Source organism: Scatophagus argus, chromosome 16 (assembly GCF_020382885.2).
Source record: "Scatophagus argus isolate fScaArg1 chromosome 16, fScaArg1.pri, whole genome shotgun sequence".
NCBI lineage: Eukaryota > Metazoa > Chordata > Actinopteri > Scatophagidae > Scatophagus > Scatophagus argus.
In genome coordinates, this window is record NC_058508.1 from 2,570,876 (window position 1) to 2,597,747 (window position 26,872).

At 39.8% G+C, this 26,872-nt stretch overlaps 3 protein-coding genes and 1 non-coding gene across 6 annotated transcripts; 2 read left to right on the forward strand and 2 right to left on the reverse strand.

Annotated features, from left to right (window-relative positions):
* The first annotated feature begins 803 nt into the window (after positions 1–803).
* LOC124073804 (transmembrane protein 106B-like) lies at positions 804–8,019 on the forward strand. 3 transcript variants are annotated; one of them, XM_046416316.1, is made up of 8 exons: positions 804–941; positions 3,237–3,414; positions 4,661–4,724; positions 5,198–5,351; positions 5,546–5,686; positions 6,229–6,272; positions 6,903–6,956; positions 7,216–8,019. In XM_046416316.1, exons 2-8 carry the CDS (start codon positions 3,336–3,338, stop codon positions 7,334–7,336), a joined length of 657 nt encoding a protein of 218 aa, XP_046272272.1. In that variant the 5' UTR covers positions 804–941; positions 3,237–3,335; the 3' UTR covers positions 7,337–8,019. The 3 variants fall into 3 exon arrangements, with proteins under 3 accessions (XP_046272272.1, XP_046272273.1, XP_046272271.1); XM_046416317.1 differs by lacking the exon at positions 804–941 and adding an exon at positions 3,695–3,770 and having other exon boundaries at positions 3,273–3,414; XM_046416315.1 differs by lacking the exons at positions 804–941; positions 3,237–3,414 and adding an exon at positions 3,855–4,136.
* Positions 8,020–9,085: 1,066 nt separating this feature from the next.
* Positions 9,086–19,998, reverse strand: LOC124073932 (coiled-coil domain-containing protein 200-like). The gene is made up of 6 exons (XM_046416505.1): positions 19,735–19,998; positions 17,901–18,618; positions 15,975–16,050; positions 12,257–12,323; positions 10,072–10,151; positions 9,086–9,976 (listed from the first exon to the last, which is right to left on the reverse strand). Exons 3-6 carry the CDS (start codon positions 16,047–16,049, stop codon positions 9,950–9,952), a joined length of 249 nt encoding a protein of 82 aa, XP_046272461.1. The 5' UTR covers position 16,050; positions 17,901–18,618; positions 19,735–19,998; the 3' UTR covers positions 9,086–9,949.
* trnae-uuc lies at positions 10,847–10,918 on the reverse strand. The gene has a single exon. It is a non-coding gene; the product is annotated as a tRNA-Glu (tRNA).
* A 1,150-nt stretch (positions 19,999–21,148) lies between the features above and the next one.
* Positions 21,149–24,754, forward strand: LOC124073686 (ADP-ribosylation factor-like protein 4D). The gene is made up of 3 exons (XM_046416093.1): positions 21,149–21,320; positions 22,020–22,768; positions 23,751–24,754. The coding sequence occupies exons 2-3, from the start codon at positions 22,325–22,327 to the stop codon at positions 23,913–23,915; spliced, it is 609 nt and encodes a 202-aa protein (XP_046272049.1). The 5' UTR covers positions 21,149–21,320; positions 22,020–22,324; the 3' UTR covers positions 23,916–24,754.
* The last annotated feature ends 2,118 nt before the right edge of the window (positions 24,755–26,872 follow it).

Below are 26,872 nucleotides of genomic sequence, written 5' to 3' on the forward strand. Positions count from 1 at the left end.
TTTTGGGACTAAACATAGACATTTGTCACTTGAATCCTTTTAACTAGAGAATATAAACCAAGAATCCAAAATGCACAGGAACAGCAGCTGGAGGTTGCACTCAGGAGAGTATAGTTGGGGAAGGAGTAGAGCTCAATTACCACCAAAGGCATTAATATGGGGAGGGCCCTCATCTACGGCTTTTCAAATTCACTACACTAGTGTCAGAAGGAAAATAGTGGCATAAACAGCTCATTACTGATTGTACAGAAAGAGAAAATGAGGTCATATTCATGCACATGGCCCAGATATATGTGCAGAGCGGTAATTACAGTATAAACTGGGGATGCACACATAAAATATAAAAATTGCAAAGAATGACATATAGCACAGCGCTTGTCAAATGTATTAAAAAGTGGAAATCTAATTCTAATTTGATGATGATTATTGAAGATGATTTATGTATGGTTGTCATTTCACAATAGGCCGATTTCATCTTACGCAAGAATAAGTTTTCAATTATTTATGAATGGTAGTAAATGTTTTTTCAGTTTTTTTTTGATTTTCTGTCCTACAAGCTGAGTTCAGTCTTGTGTTAGTGCGATGCTCCCGGAAGTACTGTTAACAGTTGGCGATAGCCTGCCACCACAGGTCGTGATACTTAAATTTTATTTTGACCAAAAACAAATTGTATATAACAAGTAACAGCAAATCAGAACACCCTACTCACTGTATCAGCAAATGTAGAGTAAACAAGGTGAAATGACCTGCTGCACTGAAACGTGAGTCCAGTGAGAGTTTTATTTTGAAAGCTGTGATAGGAGCCGTTTGTCTGTTGTGCCCGTGTGATCTGATGGTGACGGAACCACGTACCGCCACACCTAAGCTTAGCAAACAAGAAGAGGATTTTTAGCAGGAGTGGAGATGAAGACGCTGTCAACACTTAAAACAATATCTTACGGGTGAGGTATTTAGACCAAATGAGCTTGTTGCGTTGTTTTTTTGTTTGTTTGTTTTGTTTTAACACTGCAGAAATCAGCCTAAACCAGACGTTAATAAGAAATTCTCCAAATCCTTAAGAGAGGAAGGGTACATTGTTTTTTCTCTAGGGAGCTGGTGCAACACACCTGTCTTAGGTAGTTTGTATATGCTAGAAGAGTAAATGACGCCGATAAAATATAAAGTGCGTAGTTGGTTCCGCTGTGTGGTGTCTGGGCAGTGCCAGCTTTAAGGGATAAGGTTATTGCATTTTATGACTCAGGAGTGTGTCACCGGACTAGTCATAAATCTTTACATCGTTGAACGAAAGAGTAAATACATTTATTTATATTTGTTGGTGCAAAAGGTTATTAGAAAATAATTAGATTCAAAATATCCATCAATAACTCAAAGCAACCTTATCTTACATCTGTCTGTCCCGTCCATGAACTGTTATTACTCTGTTCTTCAACAGAGTACTGTCATGAATTAATTGTGAGTTTTGTTGCTATTGTTAATCTTGTAGTAAGTCCTCACCATATTCAACAAAACACCTCTCAACTGGTTAAACCAAGTGTAACCTTTGTTAGACTTTGTACTACTAATACTGTTATTATTATTATTATATTAAATAAAATAAATATAATAACTGAATAAATGTATGAACAAATAAATAAATCAAGATAAATAAAATATTAAAAGGGATAAAATATCGTCAAATGTGTTCTCTGTGTTCAGTGTGCAATTAAAAGGAAACGCCCTGTTGCCAGTGACCAGTCTCACTTCAGCATGATAGCAGACCACCCCAGATTTTGAATGGCCTTTATTTTGAAATGCTACATCAGAACTTCCTCAAACTTATTGCGTGACATCCTGGTGGAAGCGGTACAAACAGTTCGTTGCCCGGGTGGGTGGGGTCTTGCCTTCTTCTGGACTCGGGCAGTGTAAACTGAGTCCAGATCTGGTAGACTGCAGCCCACAATCCCCTGTGCTGTCCTCACCACCCGGGCTAAGTCCTTCCTGTCCTGTGCTGTGCAACTGCCATACCACACAGTCACACTGAGACACAGGATACTTTCAATTGTGGCCCTGTAAAAGTTCACAAGCAGCTGAGTAGACAGTCCAGTCCATTTCAACTTCCTGAGAAAAAAGAGCCGTATGTTATACTGCTGCCACTGTATGGTCGTCTGTGAATGGGTGAAAGAGAAATAAAAACATGGATAAATAAAAGGCAATTTACAATTGGTAGTTGAAAAGTTGAGCAGCTGTGCAAGATGCTGTCCTTCATCAATGACAGCCCATTCCATAGCATTTGGAATTGTGTTTGTGTTCATTGGATGAGTCCAGTATTCACCCCGCTTTTAGCTCTTATTTAATCTCCATGAACTAATGAGTAAAAAGAAACCTGGCTCTGATGCAAAATGCTCCACTCTGTTCACCAATTAGTCTCTAACTGTGTCTGTCTGCTGTTTGCTGGATGTGCCTGGATGGAGGACTGTGGATTTTGTTCCCCATCACTTATATTAGAAAAGCAGAGACATCCCAAGGTTTAGTATGAACAGAATGAATGATAACAGTAGTTCAATGCTGTTTCAGTGTGATTATTGTTTTAAGCCAGACTTGAAGTTTGAACTTTTCCTTTAATCTGCCACTATGGCATTATAGTGTTTGTTGTTTTTTGTTTTTGCTTTTGTATGGTGAAGTATTAGGTGTCTAAATAAAATAGATTTTTTGAATTTCCCTCTGATCAATAAAGTATCTATCTATCTAGATTTATATATGTAGATTAAAATAATCATAGTATTATGAAAAAGAGTTAAAATATTTTAATACATTTCAAGATAAATTACTATCATTTTAAGAAAATCTTTTAAATAAAGTTTTACATTAACAGAAATGTTCAATCTTTGAGTTAACATCAGTTCTGAGAAAAACAATATTGGAATACAAGTGTAACTTCATGTGTAAGAAGAAAAAAAATGTAATGAATGAAACCAGTTTTCCAAGTAAAAGGTGCAATATTATATGAATTATGGTGTAACTTTGCAAAAAGTTGTAACATTTCAAGATAAGTTAGTTAAGTAAGTAATTTTATGAGGAAAAGCATATCAGTAGAGTAGTCATGATTTTAACAAACACATGTAATGCTTCAAATGTACTTTAAATTCTGTGTAAATAATTACTTGACAATAAAGTGCTTCACAATAAAGTTCGAATACTTAAAGGCATAATGAAGATTTTTTCCTCCCTGAACTGGAATATTGTTTGTGTTTCTTAAGGTATGGGAGCTGTAACTTATAAATACTGGGCCACTGGGAAGTCAGGATCACCACACAGCAGGTGTTGGAAAGACAGCAGTGACTCTATAACTGAGAAGGATGACATCAAGACAAAGACGCAACTCAGAAAACACAGCAGGCTGTCCCACCTGCCAGGGCACTGGACGTATACCCAGAGGTGACACACACACATCAACATACACACATCTGTGTCATCTGCTCTAGTTTTTATTTTAAAGATGAACATTCTTTAAAATCTAATAATTAGTCTATTATTGCTAAATTTGTTCGTCAATTTTTCTTCGAATTTTTCTTTTTTTAAGTGTATATCTCATTGACTGTGCATACATATGGACAGCATAAGAGCTCTTTAAGAGCGAAGCCAAAACATCTTGATTGCCCCCTAGTGGCTGGCTGCAGTACAGTTCATAAAACCTCTCCCCCCTTCTTGTATTAAGGTTTTCCTGGAGATGCACACCCACAAAGCAGATAAGTTAACTAACTTATTTCTGCTCAAAGAGTTACTTGAGGGAGGTAAGAAAAGAGTCCAAATACAATGGTGGGTGGCTGTTGAGTGTGGGGAGCTGTGATCAGATAGTCCAAACAGAAGATCCAGCAAGGAATCCAGGGGATGGGGGAAAACACACAGGTTATCTCAGGAACAAGGCGCAGCTGGGAAGGCAACAGGGAGTGAAGCAGTGAACCTTAAAGCGCAAGAGAAAAAAAAACATGTTAGGATTCTTAAAAACCTGAACATGGCAAAAAATACCCGCAAGAGCCTGGAGTTTGTACCACTGAGTAGTAAAGCACAATCTGGCAACAATGGAGAGGAAGAGATGCTCGTAAAAAGCAGCAGGCAGGAGGTGGGGTGGATTGGAGAGATGAGGTGCAGCTGTGCAGGTGAGAAGACTGAGGAGAATGTAAGTCAGTCCTGCCGACCTCTGCATACACACACACACACACCACACCACACCAGGAAGAGAAGAGACCGCAACTGAAAACCCTGGCACCATGTTAGCAGATGAGAGACGGGACAAACTAAAAACTTAAAGTACTTAAAGTACGGATCAAATATTAATTTTTCCCAACACTACAGTCCACATTTAAATACTAGTAATTTAAATGAGTTCTAGTGGGATAATTGGGTACTTTGAGCTGAGATATGATGGTGCTTGACCATTTAGGGCTTTGTGTGTGAGGAAAAGTATTTTGGCTGAACAACAAGAAAAAGCTACAAAACGAACATTGTGTGACTGCTGAAGAATACAACAATTTCTTTAACAGTGGCTTTATGTTAAGTAGAGGTTGACTGATAAATTTACTGGGCCCTATGCCATAATGGGGGGTATCCAACCTCTCGCAATATCAAATCTGCTCCCACTTTGTCACCTTGTCTTTTAAATCATTTACCATGTGTGTTACAGGTCAAGAGAACAAACTGCTGGCTGTCATCCCCTGTAATGACCAGAGACTGAGACCCAGGCACACGTGAGAAAGCAAATACTCGACACTCTTTATGTACATCTATGCAGAGGTTCATTTTGACCCATTCATATCTGAATATAACCCAACTTTTCTGACAGAATATTTCTTATGCCAGATCACACACAGGTATGCTGAAATTACCTTGAACCCAAGAACTAAACTCCTGTAATGTAAAAAGCATTTTGACTTCACTTCAGTTACTTCTCACAGTCAAAGTGCAACATGAGTTTTAGATTCAAAAGGTCAAATGTGTGTTATTGTGACATCCACTACCATTAAGTCATCAATAGGAGCTGGTTCATGAAGGGAAACAGAAACACTAATCAGGCGAAAGTTGACCTGCTGCTGATGCGTACGTCACTATGTTGTTCTGAATGGGTCCCCCCACCCCAGCATCCTGACAGGTTGTTTCATTGGACTGCCATGGATGGATGATGCCTTGATGTGGTCTTCTGATCTGCTCCCTTTTCTTTCAGGAAGCTGTATGTTGCTGTGTCTGTTGGTGTGTGCCTCCTGGTCTGCTCCCTGGTGTTGTTTTTCCTCTTTCCTCGCTCTGTCCTTCTTTCTCCAGTAGCCGTCCAGTCATCCTTTGTTTACTTTACTCAGGAGGGCGTCCAAATTAATGTCACGGTGAGTGAGCAGTAGTGATAAAGAGGAATGAAGGCTTTGTTGGCAAAGGTGTGAATGGAAGGATTGATATTTATTTACAAAATAAATAATTTTTTTTTTTTTGATTGTTAAAACTCTTAACAACAATAGAACTTACTCTCATTGTAGGATGATTTATTATTTGTTATTCAAATCACAATTGTGTTTCTTTTCAGAATGTCCTGAACATCACCAACCACAACTTTGTGGAGGTGCAAGCCTACAATCTGACCTTGCAGGCCCTGAATTATGACACGTTGGTGGGAAGAGTTACCATTAGCAACGTCACCTCTGTCAAACCTCTGTCTGTCAAAATGGTGAGCGATCACAGCCTCACAGTAACAGAAAGTATCATGGAGGGATGGAGGACTGTGCAGTATTCTGTATCTGAGCAAAAGGACTCTTTAGAATAGTTACTGCAAAAACCAACACATGGCAGTTTGCAGCTGAGACACAAGATACAGCAGCATGTCAGTTAAAGCTGGTGTTGACATTTTTCATACAGACGCTGATTGCCATGAAAGTGAAAGCTGGCCAGGATACGTACCTGTTTACATTAAAACATCAACACGTGCAGATTCGCTTTTACTAAAATTCAATCTGAAGCTTCTATGAAAATAATTCCAGCAGTGGAGGATTAGAAATGGATTGATACAATCAGTTGAACTCCACTTTTCTGTAATAAAAAAAGGTGGAACATTATATATTTCAGTTGATTTTGTTTCCACTTGCCACTTTGTCATATACGTATCAGAAAAATACTCTTATTGACATTAATGAATGTAACCTGTGAACAATGTGAATACTTTTGGAGTCATGAACAGTTTTGAACTGCTTCTGCTTTTTCCCTTCCTTCCAGTACTCATTTGTGATGTCCATCCTGGTGACTGACCGTGGTATTAGGTAAACTACCAGTCTCACACCAGACTGTCTTCAGTGAGAAAGGGCACAATTAGCATCGAATCTGGTGTCAAATGACTGTGCAATAGTCACGGGTATTTATCGGCTCCAACTCTATTTGGCTGTGATGTAAACAAGACGCGTGGGTGGACACCCCACTTTCAGCACAATGTCCATCTATCTGCATTTAAACAGCGCTTGAACATCATTCAGTCAGTGTTGTGTTTGAAAGAGAGACTGAAGTCAAAGACGCAGTATCAAAAGTAACCAGTGTAACACTGTCACTGGCCTTCATGCTTCATGCTCCACATCAAACATTCCACTATTTTTAGCTCGTTTATGGTCATTTTGGTGTTAAAAGGCTTTACTGTATCTGTAGCTGATAATATAATCCTCTAAAGATTTCATTCAGAGCCTCTTTAGCTATGGATTGATATGTGGTTAAGTCAAAGATTGGGTCTCTCTGGTATGTAATTTGCTCCTGTCAGTGTCTTGTCTGTCTCTTTAACATCTGCCTAATCAGTTCAAAACATGAATTGTAAATATTGACTTTAATGTTGTATAAACACTGTGCATAACAAAGACAGCCATTCATTAGTTGTTGTTTTTTTTTAACCACTCTTTTCTCTGCAGTCACTACTGTAAGGAAGTTTTCTCGCCTGTTCATCTTCTGTATCTGCACTTGCAGTAAGTATCATCATACCTGTGTGTTCAGTAATGTGTTTCCATGGGTCCTATCAGACCTATATCAAATTTGCTCTTGAGGCTAGATCACCAGCTGTGCAAAGTGGTCCTTTGCTCAAGGTTAAATAATTTGGTAAACTGCACCACATAAATGTGAAATAAACTGGCAGTAGACAGGTTGAAGTTCCTGTGACGCTCATATTTTCAACTTATTAACACTGTCAGTATAGTTCTGCGATGATATGTTTTTCTTTTACCGCAGGATGTCTGTGACAATACACTACCTGGTCCACTATGAGCAGTTGTCCTTGGAGACTTTTGAGTTCATCGACTGTGGAGCAAACAGGACCATATCACACAGTGTACAACCTCCGCCACCTTGATCATCAAACATACAGAGGAACAGATGAATACTGTGGACATACTTCCAGGAGGAATATGCTGACCTGCAATGTATTTTTAATTTTATTTTGTCCTTGATCTGTGCTGCTAAAATGCTGGGTAAGAGATATTATGATAGCAGCAACGCCCTGGATGGATGCATGAAGAGGCCTGGACAGCGAGGATGAATCTGACTGAGTCAATGAAATACTTTTCTCCCCATCTTAACAAATATATCAAGTAAGGATGCCTTCATATGCACCACATCACAGTTATATCCTTCTGCAGGTAAAAATGTAAGTTGAAGAAACCTTAAAAAAACCCAACTTGACATTGAGCGGATGTTAAGAGACCAACCCAACAGTGAGGCAGAACTGAGGATGTGAATATACTCTGATGTCACTTCAGACCTGTTGTAGAAGTTATGTTATGTGAAAATGTTGTGACTGTGTTGCTGTAGGATATCATCACTGTCTGAAAATCACTACTTAACAAGTGCATTTCATTATACCGCTACATTTTGCATTTTATTTTTCATGAGCTGAAAAACTAAGGTACAATGTGTTGTAATATGAGTGTTAAAACTGCACCAAAGCCATGTACTCTCAGGATGTCGACAACTACATGATTGTCCCCATTCTCCAATAAAATACTAAAACAGCTCAAATGACTAAGTGACCCCTCATCAGATCAACATATAATTCATTATTTTATGTCACTAACTGTGTGTCCAGTTCTCCTCGTAGTTTTGTGTCTCTCCCTCCCTTTCTTTCTCTCTCTGTATCTTTCTGCAGGTCTCTCTCCATCCAGATCTACATGTTGAACTGCATCAGTCCCTCTGACAAACCCAGTGTCTACTGTCAACATCTGCCCATGTTGTTCTTCTATGTAGTGCTAATATAACTAACTTAAACAACATATCAGCTAAACACAAATACATACAATACATAGTCTTCAGAATTCCAATTATAACAACCTGTCATTCTCTCTTTCATCCTCTCTGTCCTGTCTACCTCTTCTTCCCCACCTTTACCCAGCCAACAATCAGCAGGATACTTCTCCCTTGCAAGCCGGGTCCTGCTCAAGGTTTCTTCCTGTTAAAAGGGAGTTTTTCCTTGCCACTGTCTGCTTGCTCGGGGGTTCAGGCTCTGGGTTTCTGTAGAGCATCTAGAGACAATTTTGATTGTATAAGGTGCTATAGAAATAAATTGAAATTGAATTGAACACCTGAGAACTGGTAATCCTCACCAATTCCCTTAACCCTACAGAGGTTCCTCTTGACCCTGCGGAGCCTTTTAGCATTGTTTAGCTAATTGTTTTGTTTGAATGACCACAAACTAAGAAGCAAATTAAACTAAACTAAACTAACTAAACTAATACCAACATATTATGTAATGTGAACTAAGAGTGTAATGAGAATATGTAGACTCGGTGATTCAGTACACACCAAACCACAGTCGACACCCTCATCAGCATCTACCATCATATACTTCAAAGGAAAAAAAAAAATCAAGGCCACCCTGCTAAAATGGAAAAGAGTTAGGGTTTAAAGGAATAGTTCAACACTTTGGGATATATGTTCATTTGCTTTCTAGCCGAGAACTGGATGAGACACTTTCATACCCCACATCTATTGCTTGTCATGCATGCTTTCTGTTATAAATCCAAAATTTTGGCTCTTGAATGACCCGAGCAAACTGAACTTCTGGTCAAGTCAAGTCAAGTCAAGTCAACTTTATTTGTATATTGGTATTGACTGGTATAACTTCATTCCAGTTTATTTCCAATATCAACATGACAATGCCCCCAGGTTCAACGCCAGCTCTGTAAAGAAATGGTTACAGCCCTGTTGAATTGCTTTGCTATGAGTTTTGTTTATCACTGTACTTACTGTGTAAATGCACATTTTAATTGAAGGCAATTGTCATAACACTTAAAACATGTTTAACAGTAATTTGGTAGTTTTAAGCAAAGGTATGATAAAAGGTAATGCTTTAAATTCAGGGAGAAAAAACATTCATTTTTAGTGCCTTATCACATAGGGACAGACAGGCCAAAGGTCAATTGGGTTTTTTTCCACTTTTCAAAACTTCACAGTTGACTGGGTAGTAAAACGTGAATCCATTTAATCACTTTCACACAGAATGAATTAATTCACTTAATCTTTCAAAATTCATCATTCATCATGTTTTCTCACTCCACCACCACCAAGTCTGGGCCTTTTAAACTCCAGTTATGCTACATTTATGTTCAAACCTAATGAACACAAAATTACTGTAACAATAGATCATTTAAACAGTTGACCCCCAAAATCAAGAACAGAACAATTCCTGAGATCTGCGCGAAGTGTTTTACTTACGTTACTATGTTTTAGAAAAAGTGGTCTCACTATGGAGACGTGTGTGGAACCAGCTGTAAAGTAACTGCACAGTTAGAGAGGGCTGGCCCATGTGTGTTGTATTGAAAAATAGTTTTGTAAGTAGTTTCTTATACACATTTTGTTTTTCTTTCTGTAAACCCATGAATAAACTGTTGAAACTGGTGTTTGTATGACACTGATGCGGTTCCAGTGATCCAGCGAGATTGTCAGAGTACAGTGCTGTCACTTGACTTCCTCACCACTGCTGGGTGTACTGTAAAGACTGTAAGATAAACAGGCATAAATACTCTGAATATACTGAAAAAGACAGGTGATCCTTTTATCAGTCGCAGAAAGACGCAATGTGCTCATACTTACTGAGTATCTGTTGGGGACCCTGGCTCTGTTGTGGACAGTTGTCTTTAAGTCACCCTTACAGTGGGGACACTGGCCTTCAGCTGGAAATAAACATTAATGATTGATTTATTAACACATTTAGCCTAATATTTTTGGCAAAATCACAAGAATGACTAATAACAATGTTGAACAGCGTTCATGTAGTTGAACATAGTTTGCAGATCTCATTCACTCTGCAAAACTACATTCTCACTCACTAAAATGCATTTTGCACTGTGATGCACTTGTTTTAGGCTGCAAAATGTTAAACATGGGCAACAGATACTGAAGGCAACCCGATGGCCATCTTAATCAGGACATTCAGAAAAGATAATTGAGAAGTTATTGTTTTATTTATGGACAATGGTTATGTTAAAGAACGTGAAAAGGTAATATTCAGCCGTGACTAAGGACAAAATCCACTGTCGTCAAGTGCTTGCTCCTGGGGGAATGTTGGGCTCTCTGTATTGCATAAATTAATTAAAGAGTTTGGTCTAGACCTGCTCTAATTGGAAAGTGTCATGAGATAACTTTTGTTGTGAATTGGCGCTATATAAATAAACTGAATTAAATTAGACATTGCTAAGCACTTTTAAGGAGTATGTCACTAACTGGCTTGTCTACACAGACTTTCAGTTACATCATGTGTTGTGTGAACAAGGTGCGATCTTCAAACAAATTTATCGTTTTAGTAACCGGCCAATAACACGTTCCTGGAAAAGCACAGTGCGCTCAATTACACACATAAATAATTAGCTTCCCATACCGGGAGTTGAACCCGGGCCGCCTGGGTGAAAACCAGGAATCCTAACCGCTAGACCATATGGGACTTCGACACGACGAGTTTCTAGGACAACCATCAGCATGTGGCCGATGATATCTGCGACAGTGTGGACTAGTTTGTGTGGCCCTTCATGAGTCCTTCAAACCACTGTGACATTTGTGTGTGTGTGTGTGTGTGTGTGTGTGTGTGTGTGTGTCTGTGGATACGCAAGTCTGTCTGGTGATTAGTGTTCAGAACGATGATGAAGACTGTTGCTAACTTTACCTGAGATTCAGATGAGTGACGAGTGAGCAGGATAGCGGTTAATACGGTAATTTGTTTACATATTTGTTGTCACTTTTTAGAAGGAAAATTATTGGTTTGCTTATCAAAATACGCAAAATTCTATTATATTATAAAAATACATCTAATGCTATTGGACTAATTAGTTGGGGCAATGACAACCGTGTTTCTACCTGGTATTAATATAATAATATTGGCACAGCGGTGCTTCAAGAAAGTAGCCTACTCAGATCCTTTACTTGAAGGTGCAATTTGTAGGATGTGGTAAGAATTTTTGTTTAAAACATTCAAAAAATGTACCAAAATTATCAGCAGAATAAATAGTATATGGCGCTTTGTCAGACTGCATAAAGTTGCTTTTCTCAGCTTTGCCCTGTAGTGCCACTGGACGCTTTTTAAAAGTCTGAAACAGCTGCAATGTAATCCTCTGTGGCAACTGTCGAAGATACACGCCACTGAAAGTGCTTTTTGCCACCCACAGGCTCAGACTGATATTCTCAGGGTCTGATAACATCAGGGAAAGGATCCTGAGTGAGAGAAACCTTTTTGTTAACATTCTTATCTTACAGGACACACAGGTCTTGCTCTGAAATCTCATGAGAGGAGAGCTATTACTTTATCTAGACTGTTAAAAAAAAAAAATCTCAATATTATGCCATGAGTTTGGAAATAAATTCTTGCTGGAAAGTCCCTCTCAAGACAAGACAAGACCACTGAAGAGCGAAAGACCATCACTGATCAGCGGAAGCAGCAGGATTAGTGAGTGTGGACAGCTGTACAGTAGTCATCGTGGGACATGAATTAGTGGACAATCAAATGTAAACAGCTGTTTCCGATGCAGAGATTTGGCTCCCTCTATGGTGTGACACAGTTTTATTCCCACTTTTAACCTGATCGTTTACAGATGGCAACAGGTGAGGGCATGTTTACAAGGTTTCTGCATGTTGTAGCTACTGAGGTACCATTCACAAATACATTATGATTACTATTTTACTGGAAAAGTGTATGGGCTTCTCACCTCAGTTTCACATGTAGTCTTTCTAAAAAAAAAAAGATATGTCTTGTTCCTTGTTATTATATCCAGGTTAAAGATAAGGATACCTGTCTGCTCTTGTGTCATGTTTGATTCAGTTGAATTGTGGCTGGTCTCAGAGCCCCTCTGTAGCAGCTGTAAAGAGAGGTAAACAGAAATAAACAATCCAAATACAGTGAAAACAATGGACAAGAGCATAGTTACAAGAACATACTGTGCTGTGTTACCAAATAATTAGAGACTAAATCAAATACACAGACACTAGAGAATAAAACATCTCTACTTTATGAGAACCAATCACAGAACATCAGCGAAATGTTCTTGCTCTTCTTGTGCCCTTGTGCTTAAACAGTTTGTGACCTTTTTAGAGTTTTCTACATTTCTTAAAATGATTCAAAACATCAACGGCTTTTCACACAAGTCATGAAAGTAGACAAAGAGAACCCGATCAAACAAATGAGACAGAAATATTATACTTGTGAGTTTATTTATTCAAGAAAATTAACCATTAGTACATATATATGAGTTGCAAAAGTGTGTGAACGATTGCTTCACTATCTGGTGTGACCCCCCTTGTGCAGCAATTACAGCAACTAAACATTTCTGGTAACTGCTGTTCAGTTGTCTACAATTTTAGTCCATTCTTCAGTATAGAACCGTTTGTGGGTTTCCTCACATGAACCGCTTGTTTCAGGTTCTTCTACAACATTTCAATTGCCAGTTTCTCCTGAGATTCACCTCACTGACAGATGTCCTGACATTTTCCTTTAGAATTCACTGGTATTAATTCAGAATTCATTGTTCCATCAATAATAGCAAGTCATCCTGGTCCAGAGGCAACAAAACAGGCCCAAGAAGGGATACTACCTCCTCTATGTGGATGGGATGAGGTTCTGATGCTGGAATGATGCTGATGCTGGGGGGTTTTATTTCCCCCTTGCCACTCTGTCATGCACACTTTTGTTGTTCAGTATTCTCCTGATGGTGGATTCATGATCATCAGTTCCTCGGTAGTTACCCTGGGTTCCTTTGTGACCTCTCGGGCTGTTACACGAGTAGCTTCTTTGTTGGTGGACTACTCCTTGGGGGGATTGTGCACAATCTGTCTGACCGTGAATTTGTGGAGTCCAAATTCTACAAATATGGTTTTGTAACTTTTTCCAGCCTGATGAGGGACAACAAATATTTTTTTAAAGTCCTCAGAAAGCTACTTTGTCTGTGCCACCATACACTTCCAAAAACATGTACTGTGAAGATCAGACTTTGACTCCCTCTTTTTTTATTTATTTATTTATTTTTAAAATTAAACAGGGCACTGAATGACACCTGAGTCTCATCCCATTGATTGGACACGCCTCTGAACAGATGGACTCAAATTTGACTTTCAAATTAACTGCTTATCCCAGAAGGTCACATACTTTTGCAATTGACAAATATGTAATCTTGGAAAAACATTTTAAAAGCTTTATATATGTTTTTATTATATACATCGTGTGAAATTGTTACATTTTTATATCCGTATTTATTTAACATAAGACTGAGATTCCTTTTGTGGTGGCGTGCATGGGGTCTGCTGGGAGCAGCACTGGTTGTACAGTGGAGTTGAGAGGTCTCTCTAGGATGGAGCTTTCCTACCTGATGATTCTCCCAGTCTCTTCCAGTCTGCAGTAGAGCTCAGCAGACCACTCCATAGAACAGGGCTAATGCTATCACAGACTTGACAAAGGTCCTGAGAAGTGCCCCCGTGTACTCCAAAGGACCTCAGTCTCCTCAGCAGGTACAGTCTGCTCTGGAGCTTCCTGAACAGTGCAGTGGAGTTGTCCATCCAGTCCAATCTGCTGTCAAGGTGACCACCTGGGTACTTATAAGAGTCCACTATCTCCACAGTGTCCATTCCCCTGGCTGTTCGCTGGTGTTGAGCCTGAGCGAGTGTCCATGCCTGAGGAAATCCACCTTTCCACAGTTCATTTGACATGGCGTGACAGCTGTCATCTGAACCAGGGTGTGGACCAAACAACTGACCCTAAACTGCATGATTTCAGAAGTTAAATCATTAATAAATCCACCAATGAATGTGAAGCAGTTGATCAGGAAGTGATTCTTTTTAACTGTGTCAGCCATGTATATTTTTATGCAAATCATTTGCACATCAAGCATCCATTAGTGTTTAAGAGTGAGCCCACAATGATTTCATCCTGAATCATTTCTGTTTAAGATGCATCCTTTTCTTCCTGCCTCTGCCTTTTAGTCATTATTCATAACATGTAGTCTAATGACGCTTAGAACAATATAATAAGTTATTTCGTCACAAGCTTTTCGTGACACCAAAAGACATAAAGATACAATTCAGAAGCATCAAAGTGCTTCAGAAACTTTAGTTTGTAAAATTTCCCAAGAAACCCTCCCCTCAGGACATCTGAGCCACGGCTCTGTGTGTCCCAGTAACCCAGTAATACCAGCATCCAGTTGCAGTGTGTTTTTCAGTGACTTTGCTATCTGGTTTTTACATTCAGATGATCTTGGAACAAAACAGATTTTCTGAAGATAAATTTAAGACTTGGTGAAATCAGTGATTTTGGATTTATTTATGTCTTGTGTGTAGTTATTTGATGTTAATGCTATTTGACTCAGGTCTTGAAACAATAATAATGCGTAACCATTAAATGCAAATGAAACAAACACATTTTTTGCGCCTGAACACATCCTGGAAATCAGTAACAGGATGCAAGCTGTCAGATTCACACAGGAAACAAGTTTGACCCCATGCTGGGGTGTCACATGTCGCTACTCAGTTTCCATCAACCCTGCTGTTCAATAATAAAGTAGACGAGACAGACTGCTGCGTCACCATCAGCAGCACACATCATACGACGACGGTTTTTGAAGAAACGTCTAAAGATGCTTACATGCACCGTGGAAGTTAACTTAATTCTGCTGCACTGTTGTGTGATCCACCACAGTCTGTGAATCAGGCTATATATGTAAAGATATATTTAGCTGTTTAAAAGATGAGAAGTCAAATGCAAATATTTGCCAAAGAAACTTTGATTTGGATGCTGAATTACTGAAACACTGTCCACTACGTTCCTGTTGTTTGTTTGGTGTCCAGCAGAGTTTTGGCAGGTGATGCGTTTTTGTAAGATCAAACACAAGATGTCTTAACCTCGAGGAGACACCGGATTGCTAGATTATTGGAAAGTCTAACAATAGAATATCTTGTTAGTTTTATGCCTTTACGTACGCGAGTTGTTTTGAGATTTCAGCTCAGCAGAAAAAGTAACTCGGTCCACTTTTACCTTGCAACTTTAAAGTGATCAACACATTAATGCATCACTAATCACAAACCACAGATATAACATATACATTATTCTGAAATGGGCCATCCTGCATGATGAATACTTTCACTTTTGGTATATTTTGATGCTAGTACTTTTGCACAGTACTTTTACTTCTCCCATTTCTGAGGAAAATATAGACAGCAGGGGCAGCTTAAGACCCACTTCCACGTTCTCCTCTCCAAAAACACAGAGTCAGTGACATGTCTCATTTAATATTAATTTAAAGTAAATTGGCAAGAAATATGAGCATCTTTATATATCGTCTTGAAAAGCAGTAAAACCAGCTTTTAAAGACAGGATGTGGAGGCAGAGTGAGACACTCTAACAGTGTCTGTGGAAATCAAATGAAATGACTCAGGTAAAGGATGATTACGTCAAATCGTACTTAGGTACAGTACCTGAGAAACCTGGCAATCTTTCTTATCAGTAGCTAGAACACATTATTTACCTGCTGCTGGTCTCTGGCCATCCTGCGGTCCAGAGCATTCTGACGCCGTCTGGCCTCCCAGTGCATAGCTGACATCCTGGCATTAACAGAGCAAAATTCACTATGGGATCATCTGACTTTGTAAACTGCATGGCTCCAGCAGTGCTGTGCTGTGATGTGTTAAGTAACTAAAACAACTTTGTGGTTCGCTCGCACATTAGGTGGCATCAAGAATAATGCAGAATATATAACAACAGAACTGCAAAACAAACTTTCATTGTTAATGGGTGTGTACAGTGTGTTAGCACACAATTGCTTAAGCACACATTCATCTAGTACAGTAAATGCATTCCTTCAGGGTCATGTTTGTATTCACCAAATAAATTTAAGTTCGGTGGTCACTCTCTTTTTAGCTCCAGATTGGTCTCCACGACTCCTGAGTAGTGTTAATATTATTAACAAAAAATATGACCAAATATGTTCATCATATTGTTTTTCTAAGACTAAGAAGAGACAATGAAAAGGCAGCAACATGGCCATTAAATACTAACTGTGACAGTATCAACATGCCATACTGTTGAAGGACAAAAGACAAAATTTAAATGTCATTTTAAAAATAAAGATTTTTTTATTTTTGGGTTGCTGAACCCTGCTGGTTCAAAATGGGATCATGTCCCACATCTGGATGCATTACTTGGCACATCAAACCACCAGACAAGACACTTTCTGCAGAGCTGCACTCTTGATCCTCTTGTCTAACTTTGGGCACAAAATCAAATAAGTGCATCTCCCAATCTGTAAAACTTTTATTTTGAGTTTTGAGGGGTTGCCAGGGCACAAGCTTATGTGAAACATGTGTCCATTAGCCTGTATTGTTTATGATGCTGTTTTGTCCTATTGAAATGTACTGGAAACCACATGCCATCTGGCTCACATCCAGAGCTCACCTCAGACCACACCCCAGTGAAACTTTCAGCCAGAGAGGGCAGTGCAACACTTTCAGCCTGGTGTTAAGTTTCTGTTTGACATTAAAAGTCAAAAGTGAGGAGGTGCCTTTACAATATATTTTTTTCTGACACCACATGAATATTTAGATATGCGCCTGCTCGTCTAACTGCATCATATCCATTTAACCTGATACAGTTTAACTCCCAAGCACTGCTGTCAGCTCCTCTGATTACTGATCTCTTTCCTGTGTTACCTGCTCTCCATGCCACCTGGGACAGACCGGATACCTGTCACGGCCACTCGCCAGTAAGGCCCAGCTTGTTAACATTACGATGAGTGCTTATCTTTATCACTGTGTCATGCATGTACGTCCAGCTTGCATTAGTTTGCAAGATGGTTACATGTAACTTCTGTCAGTCAGTTTGTGTCAATAACGAAATTCATATATTATTCATAAATGTGATTGCGACCCTCTGTGCAAATCAAAGTTAACACAGTTTTTTTAACCAACTGCTGCACATCCTTTAAAATGTTGTGCTTTATTTGATTCCATTCATTGCGTGTATGCTGTTTTTCACTTTATTATAATTAGTATTCACTCATCTGCATTCTGTGTATGTTATTTCAGCCTTACTTATGCTTGTTTTTCCACCTCATTTTGCATTGATTATGGCATCCTATCCCTGTTTTCATGACTCTTCATTGTATCATTATCAAATGGACATTCATTTCCTGTCCCTGTTTTTATGTTCCCCATGTGTCTCTTTTATGTGAAGCACTTGATGCATGTAGCTTCTTTGGAGTAAAGAACTTTGAGCTGCATTTCTTGTATGACATGTGATATTCAAATTGTTCATTATTATTACTATCAACTGTAGATCAAAAGCATTGTGTTGTTGTTGTTTTTTTATTTTGAAGTCAATTCATTAAAATATTACTCATTTTCCACTCATTCCAAAACAAGGAATAGCGAGCAGGTATAGAAGAGTGTTTGCTCACCTGGCTTGTGTGCTGGAGAGAAGGCAGCTGCAGCGGCTTCAGTAGAGGACTGGTGAAGGCTGAGGTGTCAGTCTCTCTTTACCTCTCTGCTATCTCTGACCCTGTTAAATAGAGTTTCCAGGCAACGTAATACTCTCCTGGGAAGCTTTTGTAAGACCGAAACAGAAAGGTAAGCAGGATAAATCACTGTTCCCTGCCTCCTGTGGCTCACTAACAATGGCTCCACCTCACTGTGTGTGTGTGGCTCTCTGTGTGGATCTGAGTTTATGGCCTTGTTTGTTCTCTCAAACATTTTCCCTATTCACAGTAACTAATAAACCTACACCAGAATACATCGGGGAGTATTAAAGAGTAGTCCATCTTACTGGCCACTGCAGTTATTTCTCCTGTCTACTAGCCATGAAAATATTTTTGGCACAGAATGAGGAGCATGGAGGATAAAAAATCTGCAGTGAATTGCAGTGTGTTTTTCTTAGAGGATAAACATTTCTGCCCTCCTCAGCTCCTCTTTTGAACTGTAGAACCGAATAAAGTGACAGAAATGTACAAGTCACAACTTGCAACACCACATTTTTTCACCTTACAGTCGTGTTGATCAGGTCTGATCATCCATTAGGGCCGCCATTCCTCCTGCAGACAACAGAGGGCGCTGCTACCCTGTGCAATGATGGCCTGTGCAGCTGACTGCACTGGGATCAGGTAAGCAAATTCACCACCTCTGGATGAGGGCAGGAAAGACAAGGAAGCTGATCCCTCATGTACTCAGAACCACCCAGAGAGGCACACATACACCACACACGCACACACACACACAGTGAGGTGGGACCATTGAACCATGCGGGTTTCTGAGAGCAGATTATTCCAGATTATCTACTTTGTAAACCTGAGACAAACGTGGGAGAAGATGTTTACTTCAGTATTCAGTGGACGACAGGACAGCTTTTCCCAAACTTTTACTCACGCAGCAAATTGTCTTCCAGAGATGTTTTTTTTTATTGTTTTGATTGTCTTCTGTTCTAAGGGCTTGACAGTATTTGACATGTTTAAAAAGTAAATCCCTTAACCAAAACCAGGACTCTGATGACATTGTTACATTGTCTTAAATTTCCCCCGGGATCAATAAAGTATCTTTCTATCTATCTGTCTATTTATCTGTCTATCTAATTTGTACAATACTTCCTTCAGCTCCTGCAACATTAAAATTTTAGATTGATGCATCAACAATTTTATGCCAAACATATATTATCCCGAGACTGATAATTATGTATAATGACTACTTTTACTTTTGGTACTAAATATATTTTCATGCTAACACTACAGGACTTCTACTTGTAATAAAATATTTTAACGATGTAGTCATGCTACCTGCTACTTGTTCCACTCTAGTGCCAATGCTGGTCACACCCAACGCAGCTGATAACAGCCTCTAGATCTGAGTTGGTCTCTCTCTCTCACACACACACACGTATCTGAAGCTTCCATGATTTATATATATCTGCAAATCACCTGACAGCAGCATTATTTTATTCAAATTTCTAGCTGTTACTTTCTGTACTAGTAGCAGCTAATTTCTGTAGCAGGATCAAACAGCATTTAAAAAAAATGAGAACATTATGATCAGTTTTTTGTCCCCTCAGAACACCTCTGTTACTGCTTCCTGAACAAGCAGCCTGTCGACTGAAAGGTCATCACTTCTTTCACACACACACACACATTTGTACACACCTACATCATTATCATAATGAGTGTCGGGGATCAAGGAAAGAGCTACATAGACCATTATCATGCAAATCAATACAGCAGACCCATTATGTCATACATGGCTCATACTGACCTGTGATGGCCTGCCAGCACTCTAAGCTGCTCTAACTTTTTCAGTTGGCCATTAGAGCTCTTTTCAGTTTCAACACATCACAGTCTGAGGTGAAGAAGCACTGTCACCTTTTCTTACCAGCTGTTGTTGATGCAGGCTCTTCATAGGAAAAATTGCTACCGAAAATCAAGGGATCATGTCTGGACTAGCCTCTATTCCACTAACTCCTGCCTCTCAATGCACACTTTCATTCAGTAATTGTGTAATATCAACAAATGAAGCATGCAGCTCTGATTTACTTTACATATTCTCACACAAATCAGCTCTTCTGTAGGTAGAAGGTGAAACCGGTTATTACGGACATGTCTGAACTCACTGCAGCCTTGCAACGCCCTGATGGACTCACCACCATTGTTGAACTCACACGCTTAGAGCTTGTGGGAAAATGTGCCCATTAAAGGGCTGTAAAAAAAGAAAAAAATTCAATTGAGCCATCGTCTTTTATCAAAGTATGTGAAATGTACAACATATTGCCGGGTAAGGTTATGTCCCAACACTGGCTTTTTGTGGGATTTTTAGTATTTTCATACATAACACATGGGATTTTGAGTGAGATTTTCTTTCTTCTGGAACAAAATCCAGAAGTATTGGTTTCACTTTCTATTGACGTGGATGGGGAGGGGGGGTCGTCAGATCATTAAAGTCTCACCTTTGTAAAAAGCATGGCACTCTACAGAATCATTGACTAAGAGAAAAACTACGAGAGCCTCCCATTAGTGCGTCACAGTAATATAACACTGGTGAATGGGTGCAGTGATATTGCCACATAATGATGTAGAAGATGTGGGAAAGTAGGGGATGGGGGGCTTCTGTGTAGTCACAAATGATGTGCTCTCTGGAGAGATAAAGTTCAATCAGTAAGAGACCCTCTGAAAAAATGAAATCCATTTAATGGACATTGATTCATAGAGTAAAAATTCCATGTTCCATCAGCCATCTGTAATCCACTTGATGACCCTTGAAAAATCATTAATTCACACACACACACACACACACACGGGTCAGCCTGAGCCTGAGAGCTCATTCAAAAAGAAAAACAAAAAGACAAATCATAAAAAAAGTACTTCTAATAAAAGTAGTCTAGCTAAACTGACCATTTCCATTTCATTGTCCTTTGTTGTTCTCTACGATTCAGAGGTAAACATTTTTTTTTTTTAGTAAATTTGCAAGTTAAATTTACATCACGTTGAACACGTCCACGAACAGCAACATTTTTAAATGTTCTTCAAAATAAAGTCGACTCAAATGGTTGCACAAGCCTGAGAAGACGACCAGGAGTTTGATAAGGGCCTGTCTGTTCCATTTTGCCGGTGTCCCTCCCTCTGTCGTTACGTCAGCAGCGGGGGGTTGGGAGAGTTTTTACCGGCGCTGCCTCCCTCTGCTCCTGCCACTGTTCGCCGGACAAGCAGGATAGCAGAGCGATTTGCACGCTTTAGCCTGGAGAACGACTACGGGATTATTTTTTTCGTCGAAACTTGGATATTTCTCACAAATTCGTCGCACTGCAACAATGTTGACTAGTTTAAAGAGTTTGGAAGTGCTGCCAGGTGAGATATATTTTACTATTTAAAACGGAAATCCAAATAATCTGTTGTGCGTTCACTTTGTTGGAGCGCTCGCGACACCAATCCTTTGAAGATTCCGCCACGAAGCACACTACCGAGAGAAGAATAATATACTTTTTCTTTTCATTTTAACTCACTAACTAGTGGACCTTGTTGTTTTGTGCAAAAACTATCAAATACCCTAAAGCATGTGTTTCTTTTTTTCCATATTTGTTGTTACTCGTATGTGAAGCTGTGTGCTGTGACTGGCACTACCAAAGTCCAGACCAGCCACTGCAGGCTTTCTTCGCTGTTGGAGGCTGTGTTTGATCTAAGTCGGTTTTTGTGCAGGATACAGCTGGAAAGAGAAAACACTACAGCTGCTGTCAGTGCCTTCTGCTGTGCAAATGTTCACAACAAACCTTTTTACCCCAGTCTTTTTTATATACATATATATATAAACAACTACCACCTCATAATAATATTACACCATTTTCATTTTAAAAGTCTGCTGCACTGAACTTTTAAAAAGCTGGTAAACATCTTGCTTATGTGTCATTTTTTTTTTTGAAAAGTCAGTAAAGGTGCCCTTTTCACGTTGAGGTCTGCACCAAGTCTCATATAGCCTAATTCCTGACAGCCTAGTACCCTTGTTGAAATAGCTGACTCACGTCTTCCTCCCCCTCTGCTCTTTTCACTCAGGTCCTCAGTGACTGCAGGTTGCAGTCGCCCCCGGCCCCCCCCCCACACAGACACTGTCTTCCTGCACCAGCCTTTGAAGCAAAGCCAGGAGTGTGAACTGTTCTCCAGACAAATTCACCCCTCCCTGTCCTCTTCAAAGCGTCTCCAGAAACACACTTTTTTTTTTTGCTGCCAAAGAAACACAACCCAAGTGAGACAAGGACCCAGGAAAGCAGTGAGTTAGTGGGAGTTTAAAAGGAAGACCCACAAAAGGAAATCATTTAGTTGTGTAAATATTTAGAGGGATTATTTTACAGGACCTAAACATGGGGAACCAGTTAACAGAAATTGCACCCACCACCCCGTTCCTCCCTGGCTTCCAGTCTTTACACGTAGTGGTGATTGGTTTAGACTCTGCGGGGAAAACGGCCCTCCTCTACAGACTCAAGCTGCGGGAATTTGTTGAGACAATCCCCACCAAAGGCTTCAACATGGAGCGGATTAAAGTACCCATGGGGAACTCCAAAACCAATACCACCACGTTCCAGGTGTGGGACGTGGGCGGTCAGGAGAAACTGAGACCCCTCTGGAAATCGTACACCAGGAGGACGGACGGGCTGGTGTTTGTGGTGGATGCGGCTGAGCCGGAGCGCATGGAGGAGGCCAAAGTCGAGCTCCATCGTATCACCCGGTCGGCGGAGAACCAGGGGGTGCCAGTGCTGGTTCTGGCAAATAAACAGGACCTGGAAGGAGCCGTGTCAGCCTCAGAGGTAGTTATTGTTACATGAAAGGCTTGGTACAACCATAAGGATTTCATAGTTAAAAAAATACCCACATTTTTTCAATTTCAAGGTTTTCCTCTTTGATATGATTATCATTATTCATTGTTGTTGTTGTTAGATTTAAATGTTTTATAGACTTTGCTGTGTTCATGCGACTGCTAGTCTGATGTTTTCGGGACCTCACCCAGACAAGCAGTGTGTGAATGCAGAATGAGCCCATGTGCGAACAGAGCAGCTCTCTTGAGTTGAGAATGAGTGAGAGACGTGTCGATGACGTTTCATGGAGAGTAGCTGCTCCATGCTTTTTATTGTTTTCCACACTTTCCGTGATACTGTGTGTACATCCAAATACACGTAGTATTGTTATCAGCTCAGAAAGTATCGTATCAAGTGAGTCCCCCTTGCACACTACTCAGGTGTCATCCATTGTCTAAACCAAACAGAGTATTTCCAGTAGATCACATGGATGAACTCGTGTGCTACGTGTGTGAGAAGCCATTTCTGGACAACGTTCAGCCGTCTTTCACTTGACCTTGTCCACGGTTGTCATCCACAAGGCTGTCTCCCCATGGTGCTCATGTTGCATTGTTTACATGTCACCTACGCCAGACACACATTAAGTAGTTAATCAGCATCTAGTTGGCTATGTCACTCTATTGGTTTGTTTGCGTAGTGCACATCTGCTGGTCAATGAAGTTTGGAAATGGAGAACTTAAACTTGACAATTGCCACAATTTGCCTTTAAAGTAGATTGTGGACACCTTTGGTTAATTGTTTAGTCTACAAAATGGCAGAAAATTGTGAAAAATTTCCCAAAACTCATCTGGCTTCTTCATTTTGTGTGCGTGTACATGATTCATGATACATGATAGTGAAACATCCTCAGTCTGCAGTGATTTATGGCTTCAAGGTGATCATATTTGCTACAGTGAGCGTCAGGTTGTGACCGTCTTGTGCGTCTGTCTTTCAGGTGGAGAAGGTGTTGTCTCTCCATGAGTTGAGCTCATCCACACTGCACCATACGCAGGGCTGCTCAGCCCTGGATGGCCAGGGCCTGCAGCCTGGCCTGGAGAAGCTCTATGACATGATCCTAAAGAGGAAGAAAATGCTCCGACACAGCAAAAAGAAGAGATGAGGCGGAAGATTGCCGAGGTGACTCTCTGAACCACTATTTGTCTAAGGACCTTCTCAGCAGACATGTCTGTGACACTTTTGGAACTTCATTGGGTGAACCCATAGAGAAGACCTGTCAGCCGCACAGACAAGTTTGGATGTCTTCAAGCAAGTTCAAACTGTGGCTTTGAAGTCTGTTAACACCTTCACCCTCTAGACATTTGGACAGATCTACTTCCTGTGGGACTGTTTCTGCTCTTGAGCACTCTTCCCTGTCCTCATCTCCAACTTTTAAAGGAGAATGGCTAAGAGACTTACAGCTGCAGAGGAAAACCTGTGCAATATAAGATGAACATTCACTGATGCACTCACTCCAATACTGAAGGATATTTTGTACGACTACTCGTACAAACTGTAGTGCCAAGAGAAACCTGGACCAAGCATTGTTTCTGTTCCTTTCACTAAGTTTAAATGTCACACTTTGTTCTAAATCATTATGTTGCATGATGTTCACCCAGATACCTGCTTGGGAATATTAAGACAATACTTTTGTTGATCAAAAGAAGACTATTATGATTAATCTAGGTTAGTAAGTATTCGGTTAGGTCTGCCACTGGGACTACAGTTAAAGATGTGACGTTTACAGACTGACACAGTGAGCCTGCTGAATCCAGCCCTGCAAGTTTAAATTGTTTGTTTTTCACTCTCCACCAAAGTTGTTGCTTTGTCTCAAGTCTCATGTATATCAGATTTGGCTGAATGATTTGGTTGGTCAATTTCAAACAAGGTGATTTTACATTGTGTCCTTTTGTTTTGTAAAATGTTCACATATGAATAAATTATTGAGTAATTTTGGCATTATTTTCTGTAAACATGTCTCTTTATTTAATTATATCTAACTACAGATTACGGTCTGTAGTGAGCGCAGAAGTGAAAATGTGGCTGAGGTCAGAGTAATCAGCACACCTAAAACACCACTTGTTGACTCAGCTCTTTCTACATACATCTTATCCACTCTTAGTTGTTTGCTGTAATGGAAACAACAAACACCATTAGCTCATCGAAGCTTCCTCCTTTCTCCGGGTTTTAACGAGAGCGTATCTCCAGTCACCACGTCCTGATGAGCTGGTTAATCTTCTCTGCCCCTGGTGGAAACACGACGGCGCATGCTGACTTTGCAAGCTAATGAGGTGATGTGTTACGTCTGTGCTGTTTTCTCATTATGCTCAATACACAAATGGTTAATTCGTTTTAGTTTATTTTGTCAAGATATGTTAAGATCCAAGCATCGCTCTTGCGTGTGCAAGTCACCATTCTGTCTGTCACATTAGACTGAGTGGTGTCTGACTGAAGTCACTGAATGTCGTCTATCCTTTTCTTTTTTTTCCTATATGGACCTGAACAGACATTCACATACAGATAGCAGCTACACCACTGTATCAAAAATTTTAAATTTTAATATAAAACAAGGTCAGTATATGATTATTAAATAAAACATTTAAGTGCTCAATATGTTGGACAAATTCCGCCATCTCGATCGAGTACACCAGTACTCATCCCCACACTGACTCCACACTGATTTAGGATTTGAGTTGTAGGAATATCATTAAAAGTTAAGATGCGTTTGGGCGTAATGATGTATGACAGGTGCAAACTAATGCTGTATTCACTGTCGTCAGAACATGTTCAAATGCATCAGGAATGCTATCACATTCTGCACTGCCTGCAGTGAACTGGAGGCACAAATCACTGCTGAGGATGTGATTGACAAATGCTGAGCAATTGTTGGTTTTTATACTTAAGTATTTACAGCTTAAGAAGTGACAGTACAAAAAAAAATTAATTTCCATGACTGTATAGACAGTATGGACAAATAATTGTGTTGCAACATTGACATCACATCTAAATATATTTTATTTTTATTTGTTAGCTAAAACTATTTAAAAAGTGAATAATACATATGGTGTCTGGATCATATTGTTTTAATTAATATTGAAATGGCCATTATCAAAGGAAAGAAAGAAATATCAGCATAAGAGTCAGTTCTAACTGTAAGAGTTTATTTGACAGCGTCAGCAGAGAAAGTGTCCCCTGCGGGACTCAACCTGAAGACGTGTCCCATCAGTGTCCAGCGTCAGCGTCGCCCCTCACCCTGACACGAAACACTACCCCTCGAGTTCTGAGACTGAGGATGTGTAAGGTGTAAAGCTGGACTGGACGTTCTATAGCAGTGTTTATGTCCATATGCTCATCAGACAGGTTTCATGTCAGTGTCCTCAGGCTGGAGTTTTCTCAGTAGGTCATTCCATTATTTTTCCAACACACCTCTCTGTTATTGCCTGTCTCTCTTTGTATGTCTCGTGACACTCCCTCCTTATTGTGACATATAATGCTAGTGTGCTGTAGTGCTCAGGCTCATATCAGTCCCCTGCTTTTCCAGTGTGAACCAACTAGCTCCTCATGTTTTACTTATTGTGATGTCAGGAACCTCACATATATGTTAATATAACATCAATTTGAATAAATATACAGTACATGTCTTCTTCAGCCTTGAATTTCCAATAGTGTGTTCTACATAAGGGCAGAAGGTCACACAATGGAATAAACTCAGTGTACACCAAGACCGTTTGCATGTGCTGTACTCCTCCTCATGTTATAATTATCAAGGCACATTGTTCTAGTGTGTGGATTTATGGAAGTATTTGTTATGTGTGCACAGAATGCCAAGAATCAAACATGAGAGGTTTGGTCTTTCATAAATATTTGAAGGATAAATCAAAGCAAGGCTATGGGCAAGATAGGCTTCAAACAAACACACTTTACAGGCAAACAGAGACACAGACACACAATAAAAATCTATAATGGAGGGATACGATACAGTGCCAGAGAAAGTCAGTATTCCACTTCACAGGCAACACTTTGTGGACTACTGTTGATTTAAATCAAATATCAACACATTGTATGTATATAAAAATCTCT